The following is a 15,914-nucleotide window of genomic DNA, read 5'->3' as shown; positions in this document are numbered from 1 at the left end:
TTGAGGAAAGATGTGATGTGATGTGATGTGATTTTGATTTTTAACGTAGCTTTAACAATTTTTCAGTCATATCGCTACGATGTCTGCAATGTGGCAGTTTATAGTGATGTAGCATGATGTCCCACCCAGTCACATTATCCTGACACCAGGCCAACCAGTCCTAACACTAACCTCTTAATGCTGAATGCCAAGCGAGGCAGCTGTTAGTACAATTTTTTAAGTCTCTGGTATGACTCGGCCGGGGTTCGAACCCACGACCTCCCGCATCCAAGGCGGTTGCTCTAACCACTAGGCCACCGGAGCGGTAAATAATTGAGGAAAGAACAATTATATGCAATCAGTTCTGCAAATTCTAGTTTGCTCTTGCTAAACATAATTTTACACAAAGTGTTATTAAGCTTTGTTTTATGCATGGTGTTATTGATGTTGCTTTTACACAAGTTACTATTAAGGATGGTTTTACACATGTTATTTTCGGTTCGAGTCTAAGATTCAGCCAATGTGGGCATGTGAGAAAGCTTGCCAGTAGCTTCTCGTGGGTCGGTGGTTCTTTCCGGGGTTTTCCGGGTTCTTCCTCCACCATTAATACTGGCCGCCATGTATAGCCTATCGTGCTGAAAAATGGCGTTAAACCCCACAACAACAACAACACATGTTATTTTGGTTGGTTTAATGTAAAATGCTGTTGAAGTTGGGTTTATGCACTGTGTTGCTGAGGTTGATTTAGCACAAGATGGTAAAGAAGTTACTTTATACAAGGTGTTATTGAGGTTGGTTTTGCATAGACTAGACCAGTCAGAGACCAGAAGGTGTTATTGAGGTTGGTTTTGCATAGACTGGACCAGTCAGAAACCAGAAGGTGTTATTGAGGTTGGTTTTGCATAGACTAGACCAGTCAGAGACTATGGTTTTGCATAGACTAGACCAGTCAGAGACCAGAAGGTGTTATTGAGGTTGGTTTTGCATAGACTAGACCAGTCAGAGACCAGAAGGTGTTATTGAGGTTGGTTTTGCATAGACTAGACCAGTCAGAGACCAGAAGGTGTTATTGAGTTGGTTTTGCATAGACTAGACCAGTCAGAGACCAGAAGGTGTTATTGAGGTTGGTTTTGCATAGACTAGACCAGTCAGAGACCAGAAGGTGTTATTGAGGTTGGTTTTGTATAGACTAGACCAGTCAGAGACCAAAAGGTGTTATTGAGGTTGGTTTTGCATAGACTAGACCAGTCAGACACTATGGTTTTGCATAGACTAGACCAGTCAGAGACCAGATGTTACTGAGGTTGGTTTTGCATAGACTAGACCAGTCAGAGACCAGAAGAGCTTATGGTATGCTCTGTTGTAATTCATTTTGTTGTTCATTATCTGTCATCCTGTGTACATCCATCCATTGGCACAAGTTTGTTATTGCTACTCCTGAATGACTTGGAGCATTGCCTTGAAACATGCATTCATCCCATGGTCTGTTTGGTCCTGAATGAAAAAATGGTGCTTCTCACTACTCAGTCATCCATTAAGACAGCCACAGTCACCATCTAGAAAATCTTGTTATTCCCACTCCACCTTGATGGATGGACTTATGAAAATGTGGGTTACACCAAAGGAGTTTTTATGATGTTGTCTTAAATAAAATTGGTGCTGATCTGACACCCAGTATGCCCACCCTGGTAGCCATCTTGAAATCTTGTTGTTGCTACTTATCTTTTCACATGGTGTTTCACTAAAAGACTAATAATGATGTTTAGTTGGGCCTAGGTGAAAATGATGCTGATCTTGCATCCAACATGACTGCCACAGCAGCAAATCGGAAATCTTGTTACTGCTATAAAAACAAAATTTTTATCAGTATAGTCTTAACTTGAATTACAGGATTTTTTTATATTTTCATTAGAGCATCAGTTCCTTCTTAGTACTCTTGTTTGTGTTCGTTTAATTGTACTTTTGATATATTATTGGAAATGGGAGCTAAGAGCTTTTCCCAAGGACAAACTGAGGCAGGTGGCCCACTTTGGTCTAAACTTGTATTTTGCAGATGGCCTAAGGAAGTAGTAAACAAGCTGTCCCAGTCTATTTTTTTAAGATGTCAGAAATGGATGAAGCTTAATAGCTCAATGAAACCTTTTCTAAATAGTTTCATTTATCATTTTTATTTTTTATGATATGAAATTTGATATTTGTATGTAGCTTTTCCCGCTGAATGCATTTTACAATATTGTTGTGAAATATGGCATCAAGGAGTAGCTTTTCTTGATGGATGCATTTTTACGATATTGTTACGAAATTTTGCATTTCTGTATAACTTTTCCTGCTGAATGCATTTTGATGTCATATATTTTGTTATGTGTAGGTGGTAATGAGTTAACTAAGAAAGAAATTCTGGCTTTTATTTAGAAACTTTCTTGTAATAAGTAGACATTTTTCTTTGCTGTCTTGCCTCTTAGCATTTACATTTTTGTGGAGTCGGGATTGTTGACATTTTATTCTACCAGCTTTTTTTATTGCATACAATAATTTAGAAGTACACATGTAAACTGAATCAAATTGACTTTAATCAAGATATTTATTTTGATTTTCAGATTCGTCTTTCATGAGTTGTCCAGCACAAAAGTGGACAGTAAAGTTGTGTTCCCACTGGACAACCTGGATTTGAGTTACTTCATTTCAGGTCCAAAGCCCAAACAGTTGAAGTATGACCTGTACAGTGCTGTGTGCCACTATGGAGGTAGGGATACAATACCTTGGTTTCTGTGCACACTTCAAAACAAATACATGGATTATGTAGTGTTATCAGAATGCAAGCACTAATTGTCCATGTTTGTAACATGAATGGAATGTGCCTTTTCCAAAATTCAAAGAAATTTACATAGAAAACTTAGCCAGATGATATAACCTGAAGTTTTGAAAGTCATATTAATAGCTGGTATCAGTATTGCACCAATCATATATTGTATATTACAGACCATAAAATGTCAAAACCCACATCTGTCCTTTTGAACCCAAAGTCTTTTCTCAACACGAATAAGTGGTTTGAATGTCATTGCAAAGGGACCCATGCTCAACTTAGTATTCATAGCTTATTTCAGCAATCTGAACACAGCCTGGCCTCCTCCATCGATAACTCCTCTTGTCATACTTGGGAATCATGCATATAGCATGTGTTTTGAATAGAGCAGCACAACACACACTCTTCAGTTCTGTTGCAGTATTTGTGAACTTAAAGCTTGTTGAAAGAGACGTCTTTCTCTCAGCTTCCATCTTCCTTAAGGAACATCTTAAACCCACTGTTGTTGAATCTGCATTTTCATGGTCATATAGAGGATTTTTGGAACAAGTTTTGCTGTAGTTAAAGAGTAGAAACCAGAAAACAGGAAAGACCTGCCCAGGAAACAAGAAAAACAGGAAAGACCTGCCCAGGAAACAAGAAAAACAGAAAAGACCCGCCCAAGAAATGAAAAAAAAACAGGAAAGATCCACCCAAGAAACGAGACAAACAGGAAAGACCCTCCCAAGAAGCAAGAAAAACAAGAAAGACATGCTTCCATCCCGTTTTTGTTTTGTTCTTTGCATCAGCTCCATCCCACAGGAAAAGACACCACATTCATACTGCTCTTGTCACACATCCTATTTGTAGGGAAGACTCAGACTTCTTAGTACAGAATGTGAAAGATTTTTCCCCTGTGATTTGTGGGTCTGACACATCATCTTGGAGGGCCTCCATATCACATTCAGTGTCTCTTCCTCATTATCAAGGATTCCCTTTGCTACAGACATCCCAAGAGAATCATTCAGAACTGACATCCTGTGGCAAGAGATAGGCAGTCTTCACATATTCAAGGCAATAGAGATTTTCTAAATGTAAATTCCTGAGACTTTTCGTTCCAGAATCCAGCGGCATGTTTTGACCAATCACAGATCTAAGCTGTCTCAACCATTTCATAGGGCATCATGGTTCAGAATAGAGAAATTGAGGTTGGTTCTGAAAAGTATGTTCATGATGGTGATTTTGAAATCAGTTTTGATCTTCAAGATGCATACCTCCATATTTCAGTACACAAGTCTGCCAGGAAATTCTTGAGTTTCATTTTCATGGTTGCAGTATACTGATGGATGACACTCCCATTTCTTTCAAGCATCAGTCCCTGGGTCATCTTGACAATAATGGACTGAAATATATGGCAGTTCAGATGTATTTGTAATATTATTTGATGAGACCCATAACAGAATTAAATGGGAAACAAATGGATAACAAAACAAGCAGTCCCATAAATTTTTAATCAAGTCATATGCCTTGAGATGCTCTGCTACAGGGAGGGAACAAACTCTTAGAAAGCTTGAAACAGACGTTGAGGCTAAAGTGAAAGAATTAGGTGGACTGTAGGCACCTGATGTGCTGTGTAAAACTAAATAAATCTTTGAAGTTTTGAAAAGTTTTGATTGATTTATGGAATTTTATCAGTTGATCCTGGATTACATTTTTAGAAATGTTACCTTCAACTGTAGTATTATGTCTTTAATCAAAGTATTAGACTTTAAAAATGACTCCCAAAATCTGTCATCTCTCCTTAAAATCTCCTGTAAAACTGGAAAATACAAATAAGTTTGGTTCAGGAACCCTAATATTCATACAAATATATGAGGCAGACTAAGCTCAGAAACAATCAATGGATATTAATGCTTATACAACTAGAGGCAGCATCTTTAAAAGATTGTGATTCAGTTAGAAGCAGGAAGAAAATAAGGGGAATTTTGAAGTGTTAGGCTAATACTGACCCATGGCCATTTCCTCCTGCCTCTCATTTTGTCTACACCTCCCATACTTTTGTGGCCGGAGGTACAAGTGTAATTATTTCTATTATAAGTGGCAAAAAAGCTTAATTTGGGTGTAAAAATTGTAATCTATATAGTATATGTCAGAATTACAGCACATATGAAAAGATACATTTTTATGCCTAACCTGATTCTGCATTTGGTCTAAATTCTTGTCACAAAGGGCAAAATCCATATGGATTAGAACCAGAATGCCAACAAAATAAACTAAAAATTGTTTATATTCAGCTCTCACTTCAACTAGTCTGCATGTGTAACTTTCGCTGAATGATCGTGCACTAGAATTCTGCAGTGATTATGGTCAGGTGCTCAGGGTGCCATAATAAATTACAATCATATTCTTCTTTTAAAGTTTGTAAAACAGTGTTGATTAGTTACTTTTTCTGATCTGACAATATTTTGAAGTTTGAAAAGATCCAACTGCTCAAACATGTCTGCAGCATGATGCCCCAGTGCATCAGTATAAACTGCCACACTGCAGACATTATAGTAATATAACTGAATTTTTTTTAAAGCTATGTTAAAATTCTAAATGACACACAACACACACATTGAATTTTTAAAACCTACTCAGTCTGCTGTTGTCGATATTGGTTATGATCATATGAGAATACCTTTTGCAGGTGCCAATTCAGGCCACTACACTGCGTACACTCGACATCCTTTGGACTCCAAATGGTACTACTACAATGACGAGACAGCAACAGAGCTGACACCAAGAGAGGAGGATTATAGCAGTGCCTATGTTCTCTTCTACCAGAGGAAAGGTAAATTAAAGAATTAACAAAATTATTAACATTTTATGCCATAAATCAAAGGTACCCAAAGCAATAAACCTTCTTTAAGTAATGAAATGTTTAGTGTCCAGAAAATTAGTTTCCTGTTTAAGATGCACAAATGTTTATTTCTCTCTTAATTGATCATATATTAAATGAAGATATGTCTATACTTCCATCAAACAGATGGAATTCTTCCAATAATTCACTTTGTTGAACATTGACTGTGGAGGAAAAGGAGAAGTCTGCATTTTTTTATGCATTTCATAAGGTCTTGTGAGCTGCCTCATATCATTTCATGTTTTTTTGTTTCAAAAATATCTGATCAGCATCAACAGTTTTGTCAATATTTGTTTTAAGAAGTCTTTTTATATAACTTCTTGTTTCCATCTGATGCACACTTGGTAAATCCTCCAAACAGCTGCATAGTCATGACAGATGTTTTGCATACAATGTTATGACATATCTTTAGTATACATTGTCATGATATGTTTCGAATGCATAGTCATGACATGTTTAGTATGTATAGATATAACATTTTAGTATGCATATATTTATGTTTGATGTTTCATATGCATAGTTATGAACAGTTTGGTGTGCATAGCTCTGACAGGTGTTTAATATATTTAGTTATGAAATGTTTAGTATTCAGTTATGACATGTTTAGTATGCATGGTTATTTACTGTTTATTGTGCAGTTCTGACATATTTAATTTACTTAGTTATGAAATGTTTAGTGTAACAAGTCATGACATGTTAGTATGCATAGTTATGACAGATATTTAATATGCATAATTATGACATGTTTAATATGCATAGTTATGACATTTAATATGCATAGTTATTAAATGTTTAATATGCACAGTTATGAGATACATTTCATTTGCATAGTCAACAGACATTTCATACAAAACTTACGGAATCAAAAGAAGCAGAAATTTTTTTTTCAACCTTGAGAACTTTATTATTAAAATAATGGATAATAATGGATTCTGTTTGCCTATTACTTTTTTGACCAAAGTTTTTTTCAAATTACTAATGTGGCTTCTGACACCTTGTTTTGTGATTTTGGTGATTATATTAATAATGTCACCATAAAGCAGTTTAAATGTAGCAATAAGTATATATTTTTAATTTTGCTTTTGAATGATGGTGGTGGTGGTTGTGGTGACAATGATTGAAATCAGATTATGTCTAATATGGAATTTTTTTCTAGGAACTGGAAGAAACTTCAGGATTCCTGAAAACCTTAACAGTGAGGATTCAGCAGATCCTGAACCAATACCATCCTCATCCATGGCACCAATGTTGTATGACCCACCTAAAGAGGAGGTTTCTCTAAATGACAGAAACAAGAGAAATAAGCCATGCCAAGAAATTGTCGTGGAGCCAGACAGTAGCACTTGCAGCCTTGACTTCTGTAAATAAATCTGAGCCAACTCTTGAACAAATTTTTGAACACATTTGAAAGCCCAGATTATCCATACATTGTCAGTGTAGATGTTTTAAAGAGATTCTTAGGACATTATGAAGGTAGAATTTTGAACATTTCAGAGATATTTAAATTTTAATCATGCATATTAAATGGAAAGCCTCTGATCATGGTTTTTTTTCTTCTTAAAACAGTTGTGTCACTGTAAAGCCTCTCAATATAGCACCACCATCATGTTAATTGGCATGATTTAGTTAATGTAATTTCTATTCATTGTCTACTACTTTCCATAAAAAGCAGAATATTAATATGGGCCTTTCTGTCCGTCACACTTTCATTTCCACACAAAAACTCCCACAGAAATTATTGGATATTAACCAGAATTGATTTGCAGGTTGATATGTATAAGTCCTTAGCCATCAGAGTGAGTTGCCAGTGTTTTTCACCATTATTAGCAGGGGTATATCCACTGATTGACAGGTCCACTTTATGTACACACAATAACTCCCTTAAATATATTAGAGGCAGCTTGTATGTTCATCTGTCCTTACCTTTTCTTTATATAATATCTTTGTGAAACTTTATATATTTTAATATAATGATTAAATATTGTGTCCTGTAAAATTTTATTACAAATTTGGACTGTCCACCCATGACATTTTTCTCCATTTTAATATTTTTGGAATTATTTGCATTATCTTAATACAGACTCTGAAATGAGTAGTTTCACCAAATGTAACTTGCCTTTTATTTATGTTTTCTTTGCTTTTTGTAAGAACTTGTTTACTCACAGATCTGTTTATTATTAGATTTCAACCAGGTTTGGTATGATACTTGATATTGTTCAGACCTTGGCCAAGTTCATCTTCGCTAGCCAGCACCTCGATATGATAACCCTATCTACACCTTGACATACCGAGCAGATATCTCTGTGCTTCAGTTATGTGAATTTCATTGAAGGCGGCAGCAATCTGAATTAAATTGTTCAAATCAAGACAAGGGGAGCACACAACTTGAATGATAAATAAGTAATTTTCTACTGCCGATCCATGTTTGTACAAAATATCTTTCATTCAAATACGCCTGTAATGGGTTACCTCTGGTACATAGTCATGCATTCAATGTTAAACTTTCAAAGTATCCTTTTTAGGTCAATTGCCTCCACCATTTTTGGTTACATGCTATTGGTTAGTTGGCATTATGTGCTAAGGGAGGCTACTCATGAGATCCAGTAGATATACTAGGACAAAGTACTAAAATACCTGTTTGATCTGCCATGGTGTAGATAGGGTTATATTCCTTTATCAGATCCACTCATATTTGTTTCTGCAAAACAGCAACTCCTTCAATTATTATTGGATTCTATCCAAATTGGGTTTGCCACTTTATATTGATGGGACATGCTTCGGATTATCCAACTCATCAATTTCTTTTCTGCACATTAAATCCAGTGATTATGATTCTTTTTCAATCAAATATTGATAAAACCTTGACTGAGTGTGATTGGCAGCTTTCTGTATCAGCCTTTAGAAGAGTTATTGCCCCTTCCATTCATTTCCATAGAATTATTAATTATTTTTGCACTTAAGATGGCGCTCTATTGTTTTGTATTTTGCATAGTGTTAGAATTTTAAAGAAAAAAATTTCCCTGGGTTTCCTCACTGGTTGTACTGGCTTTTTAAAAAAGACCTTGTGTATCTTAGGTATTGTTCAAAGGACCTTTAATTCCCTTTATTTTGGTGTATGATTGATGTGTATGTGTTATAGAGTATACAGCTTGGCCTTACTTCATATTTGCACCTTTCAAAAACTGCTGGCTCCTCTTGGTCATTTTTACTTCCTGAACTTAAGAGGTAAATTGTATTTTAAAAAAAGAGCTGATAACTTTTTTTACATTTTATATATGTAGTAATTCATCCATTGCACTTTCAGAAGCTGGTATTGTCTATTTGGGCAAATTCATTTTTACTATTTTAATAGGTGCTAAAGATGGTGTACTTTAGACTAATTCAGACTATTTTTTTAGCATAAGGGAGTAATCATTTATGCTAGCAGTATGCTTAGATCATGTACAATTTCCAAAAGTGCAATATCCAAAGAAATAGCAGCCACATTACATCAAAGAAGCATAGAGGTATGTCAGCATTCTCTCCTCTGTGCATGTTTCAAATGTAAACAACTTCACCATACATACATCACTCTCTCAAAAGTACATAATGACTGGTGAGTGCCCCCATACCATTTTTGTTTGCAGCTTGATATTGTTAAGAGCCTTGGAACCTTGTCAGCATTTTGCATCATTGAGCAGAGTTATAGCCCTTGATTATCAGTCACATCCACTTACATTTGTGCACAGTAACTACATTACTTTAACATTTGATTTCAACCAAGTTTGATATTGATATTCATGAGGCTTCTGTTATGTTGGCATTCTACATCATTCATTTAGAAGAGTTTTTTGGCCAGTGATTAACAGACCCCCACTTTTCCCATAACAACTTTATGATTGGATTTCAACTAAATTTGGTTGGCCAATAATAATAGGACCATGGCTAAAGTCAGTTATTAGTATTAAATATAGTTGAGCTTTATTATCTAGTTGTCTGACTGATTCACTTTCATTTCGGCTGTTAACTTAATGTAATTCATTTAAATTAAATTTTGTATCCAAGCTTGATTTTGATGAGATCTTGGCTGAGTTCGTTTATGAGCATTCTGGTTTCAGCCTCTCATTGTCAGACCCATCCACTTTTGCATATTAGTGAATCCTTTATTGGTGTGTAAAATAGTGGCTTCATGTTGAGTTTGATTATCAGCACTGCTGATGCAAATGTTCAGCATACAGCATCATCTTTTAGGAGAGTTATGGCCCCTGACCATCAGACTCTTTTATTTATTTTTTTATTTCTGAGCAATACCAACCTTGCTATACAAGTGTATGCTGATGACACCTTGGCTTAATTTGACTTTAAATTTTTTTTGTCTGCGTCATCATTAATTGATCCACCCACATGTGCTTCTATACAATAATTATCTTAATTATTATTGGATTTCAGTAAGATTTTATATATACCTCTGTACTGATATCACTTTAGTGGGCTTCATCACCGTAGTTATTTATTATTTAGTGGAGTTGTGTCCTCTAAATGTTGTATCCATATTATATATATGCTGCTTTATATTGAAAAAACATCACTCCATTCTCAGTGTTCTAAATCATCATTAGTCTCTTCATTTATATATATGTCGTAACTAATTTACCATATAACCATTGTCACCTTTCCTCAGCAAAACTACACCCCCCGTACTTCCAACAGAAAGTGGGGGATAAAAGTTTCACTTACTTTTGGCTCTTGGATGATCAGAACCAATTATGATGTCGTTTATAAATCACCCTATTATGCTTGTAGCAAAGATTTCGCCTCATTATAAAGTGACCTCACTTACAGTGAAGAATATGTTCATGTCGCTACATGCTCAGAAAGACAGAATAGAGTAGTCCCTTGTTATCAGAATAATGAGGTCCCATTTTAGCTCTCTATTGTACTGCACCAGCACTCAGTCGCACCCATTCTTTCTTCCCTTGTCTAAGGCAGTAGTTTGGATTGGGTTTCATTGCACATCCCTCTGATAGAGAGAAAGAGCTGAGAATGCCAACTTTGCACATATACATATTTGAATATTATTGGTAAAATTGTTTTCTTGTGCTGAAACTTGGTAGGGGAATGCATCAATAGTAGTACTACACCTTTATGTCAAAAATGGGTCACTGTGACTCATATTTTATACTTCACTATATTTGGTTAAATATTTTTTGTTTTAAATTTATTTCGCAAGCTCTGGTTATTATACAATTATCAAACTTGATGACTGTATGCATCTCTGTACCACAACTACTCTGGTATACTAGTAGTAAAAGCATCTGCCTCAGGTGCAGGAGGTCGTTGGCCAAGTCATACAAAAGACTTATAAAAATATGTGCATCTCTGTTAGTACCACACCCTAACCACAACAGGGCAACATGACCTGCATTCACGTTTTACAAAGTTAGGTATTTACATTTAGCTCATCACCTAATATGCTTTTTGCATCTTGTATGGATACAGTTATACCTAAATTCATGAAAATACAGTACTGTGACCCATATTTCATGCTTCACTGACTTCGGTTAAACTCTGTGTTTAAAGTTTGTTTCTTAAATCATGCTAATGGTAGAAGAGTCAGACTATGATTATATACCTATCTGTTAGTACCACAGCCTTGCCACAAACAAAGATCACTGTGACCTACTTTTCATGTTTTATTGGCTTAGGTTAAAATTTTGCACTCAGCTCGTGACCAAATACTTAGATTAATGAAATTTGGTGAAGGAATGTATTTTGATGAGTACTACATCCCAATCACAGAAGTATATCACTGTGACATATTTTTCATGCTTTGCTGACTTGGTTCGGTCTCAAGCACTGTTCATGCCTGAATCATCAAACTAGATTGTATACATCTCTGTTAGTACCACACCATTGCTACAAAAGAAGCTAGTTGTGACCCAGACTACACCCTTACAAGAAAATAAGATCATTGTGACCTTAATGTCACATTTTACTTCTGTAGGCTAAGGTTTTGTGTAACTCTTGGCCACATTATTTGTTTTTTATTATGTCCAGTATAATACTATTTTAACTGAAATCACACAACTTAATGAGAAGAAGCATCTTGATGTTCTTCACTCTCATTGGTTACTGTGATCCAAATTTAACACTTCATTGACATTTGTTTTGTATGATGTTGTTGCTTTTTATGCTTGTATTAATAAACTAGATGACTGTATCCATCTCTCTTAGTACTACACCCATACCAAAAAGATCACTGTCACCTTTATTTCACATTTTGAAGGCGTAGGTTACATTTTTGAATTTAGCTCGTGAGCACATAGGTTTTTGGCATCTTATATACACACTATGCAAACTTGAATCATGTAGCCTGACGAGTGGATGTATTTTGATGGCTGTCATTTCTCTAGGAGGTTATTATGACCAGTATTTTACACTTCACTGACTTGGGTTAAATTTAATGTTTGATATTCATTCCTGTGCTAGAATCATGAAATTGATGATGATAATGCATCTCATTTACTACCATACCCTTTAAACAAAAGAAGCTCATTGTGAACTAATGTTTCATCTTTGGTCAAGTTTTTGCATATAGCCCATGATCACACACGTTTTGGGCATATTTATTTGTATACTATCCTACCTAGAATAGCGAAACATAGTAGACACATCTTGATAAATTCCTAATTGCTTTGGCAAAAATAGGTCTATGTGACCAGTGTTTCAGTGACTTTGTTGAAATTTTTTGTTAAAAGTCATTGCTTGGGTGCAGTCACAAAACGTGATATTTGGCTGTAACAACATCCTCAAAGGTCAATATGACCTTAATTTTATGCTTTACTAACATGGGTTAATTATTTGTATTTATGATCACACAGAACAATCCATGCTTGACCTATATTCCTCCTAGCTTACTTAGAAGGCCATTTCTGACCAATGCAGTTGGAAGTTACAATAAATATGTTTATTCACTTGTATGCTTTTCGTATTAATGACTGTACAGCATGCGAAATGTGTATTGTACATATGAATGAGTATAGGACTTGGACTGCATCTTTAAGTGTGAGGCCTTTTCGTATTAATGACTGTACAGCATGCTAAATGTGTATTGTACATATGAGTGAGTATAGGACTTGGACTGCATCTTTAAGTGTGAGGCCTTTTCGTATTAATGACTGTACAGCATGCTAAATGTGTATTGTACATATGAATGAGTATAGGACTTGGACTGCATCTTTAAGTGTGAGGCCTCATCTATAGTGGCTAATCTAGGTAGTTAATGGTGCATGAACTATGTACTGCTGACTTTCACTCCAGAGTTACTCAAAGCCTGCGATTTTCACCCACTAATTTTAGGCTTCTGGATGCGGAAAATGATAACAAAAATATAATGCCAAAATGTTAGTCTTGGGATTTTATCAACCCATTATAGCACCTCTGCTTGGTAACAAAGAATGTTTTTTTTCTTTTATATTTTTTATGTCTTTTACCTCCTGTTATTGTTGGTAGGTAGGTGGATAGGTGGTTTCACAGCATATCAGCACAATATGTACTATATATTGCCAATTAAAGTTGACATTATAAAATTTTAAAAGATTAAAAGTTCATGTAAAGATAAAATAATTGACAAAAACAGTTTAAATGTCAAGATGCCTTTTTAGTCCCAATTTAGTTTCTTTATAATAATGGCTTTTGGAGACTAGTAAAAGATACATACAGATGACTGGGTGGTCGAGAGCACTCATCTTGTATCAATAAATGACATCTCAACTCTGTCCGCATTGGTTCAAATCTCAGGCCTGGCCAACATGGGTATGTGCAAATGCTTGGCAGTAGCTTCCCATGGGTTGGACATTGTTACTCATGATTTCCCAGATTCTTCCTCCACCAGTTATACTGGCCGCCATGTGTAGCTTATTTTGCACTGAGAAATGTCATTAAACCCAAAACAAGAAAACAATATACATAAAGGTGAGCTATATAAGCATTGATTATGCTCTGGATACTGGGATTCCATTACATAATGTAGTAGTAATACTCAGTATGGCGTATTCCATTATAAGGCAACCTCACCTGTAATATGATTCACATTTTTTGACTCCCCTATTTGCAGACCTATTATATCTTGTGGTTAAATCATCTGATGGAACTTCTGTTATTATTAAGTATGGGAACAACATTTGTTCTATAACTAAGATTTCGAAGTCAGACTTACTTCATGTTAAAGAAAGATTAAAAAAGGAAAAGCTTCATCATGCATGTTTAATAAACAGCCTTTGAAACTAGTTTCTGATTATACATTAGTGCCCCAGGTGTCTGAGTGGTCTAAGGCGTTTGTCTTTACAAATCACTCACTCGTCTCACCCCACCTCCCAATCTTGGCTTGACCATTGCTGTGTGAGAAACCTTGCCAGTAGCTTCTCATGTGTTGGTGCTTCTTCCCAATGTCTTTTTGGTTCTTCCTCTTCCAAATTTACTTGCTGACTTGTCCAACCAGTCATGTACTGAAAAATGGCATTAAACCTCACAAAGTGAGACCAAACCAGACTCATTGTACGCTGAGAAATCATTTGTTTTGTACTGATCCTTTTTTGTGGATTTGTTTCTACCAGTTTTGCCACATGCTATTTATTATGTACCCATTGCTTTTCTGGCCTAGCTAATATGATGTGTAAGATAGTATTGACCCTGCTTCCCTCTTCTGACAAGGTCAGGCAACTACAATGAAATATTCATAAAATTAAGAGACCCCACCACCACATCATACCCATTTCCCTGTCAGATGTATAACCACTGATTTTGGTACTGACAAAACATCATTTCTTGCAAACCCCAAGAATATGGTACAACAAAAATAAAGGTATTCAGTGTTTGTTTGCCAGATGAGGCACTGGCACTCAGTGGTTAACATTTCAGACTTATGACCAAAGGATGCTGGTTTAAATCCAGCAATCAGATTAGCTTAGATCGGATAGCCTGGTGTATCTCTGGGCAAGTTATTATTATACTGCTATTGCCATGGCACTAAATAATATTTATGTGTTGCTGTAGCAACCAAAACTTAACCAGTCAATTGTCGTGGAATCATAATGTTGTTAAAGCTTTAAGACACTATGTTTGAAGAAATATATAAAATATACAAATTTGGAAAGGTTTTCTGTATGTGTGTTATATGTTGTAAAACAGAAGGTACAGCGTGCTTAGTATGAGCCAAGATTGTAAGCAGCAGGAACATTTCTGTGTCACTGTCTTAACAATAATGTCAAATAAAATAATTTATTGAAGTACTTCTTTTTATCTTTCAAACGATGCCAATTTTGACAGATGCCACCCCAGCCATGTTCTCATGCAAAATATCATGATCAATATAGCACCATAGGGATTTACCTCTTTTCTTCGACTACCTCCAGAATATTTATGGAGTTTAATGTACTATTACTCTGCACAAAGAAGACCAGTTATCGACCTATACCAACTGTTGCTTAAACTAAAATTTTACAAGTGGACATGAATTTGTACTTATTGTAAAAGTTAACTCACAAAATAATCTTTTAAAGGTATACATAATAAGTATTTTTGAAAATGGCATCTGTTAACGAGATATATACCTTATAGCAATAATTGGTAATTGATGTGAACTGGTTTTCAGCCAGCATAATAATGGGTTTTTTCTTTGCGCAGCTGATGAAAGTATATGCTTTTATAAATATATATCATGTTTAAGCACTGTAAAAAACAAAGACTCAATAGTAAGAAAAATATGACGAACATTGATGGTCTTTGTTGAGGTCATTTGTCTATAGGATTAAATACTTTAAATTACTTTGCACAGATCTACTTTAATGTTTTCAATGGAAGTTTCAGTATGGAATAATCCAGTAAGGCTAGAAGTTTAGACTGATTTCAAGTTATCTTTCTGATATTATTTTTTTAATATTCAACATACTTGTTTAGCTCTGGATCAAGGCATCATACATGGACTACCTTACAATTTCCTTTTTTTTCCACATGTGTTTTCTGTATAAATGTTTCAAGCAGCTAAACTTTGGACTGGGAATAAGGAGCAAAAAGTTCTGGTTGAATGGAAAAGAAATTTTTTAAACATCTGTTAGAAATTAGTCAGTTTAGAGAAAATATATTTATATGATGATATTGCTGTATATATACCTGTAAATCAACATACGTACATACATACATACATACATACATGAGTGCATGCATGCTACATACATACATACATACCTACCCACATACATACATGCATACATA

General features: G+C 35.2%; 1 protein-coding gene across 1 annotated transcript in view; it reads left to right on the top strand.

Moving 5' to 3' along the window:
* LOC149799365 (uncharacterized) overlaps window positions 1–14,929 on the top strand; it is a 72,624-nt gene extending 57,695 nt beyond the window's left edge. The window contains exons 15-17 of the mRNA XM_089958690.1: window positions 2,577–2,722; window positions 5,451–5,594; window positions 6,820–14,929. Coding sequence (XP_089814816.1) covers window positions 2,577–2,722; window positions 5,451–5,594; window positions 6,820–7,031 — 502 coding nt within the window. The 3' untranslated portion in view covers window positions 7,032–14,929. The remainder of the gene's footprint in view (window positions 1–2,576; window positions 2,723–5,450; window positions 5,595–6,819) is intronic.
* The last annotated feature ends 985 nt before the right edge of the window (window positions 14,930–15,914 follow it).

Source organism: Sinohyriopsis cumingii, chromosome 5, assembly GCF_028554795.1.
Source record: "Sinohyriopsis cumingii isolate HCF-2022 chromosome 5, ASM2855479v2, whole genome shotgun sequence".
In the NCBI taxonomy this organism is placed as follows: Eukaryota; Metazoa; Mollusca; class Bivalvia; order Unionida; family Unionidae; genus Sinohyriopsis; species Sinohyriopsis cumingii.
This window is presented reverse-complemented; position numbering and strand designations above follow the sequence as displayed.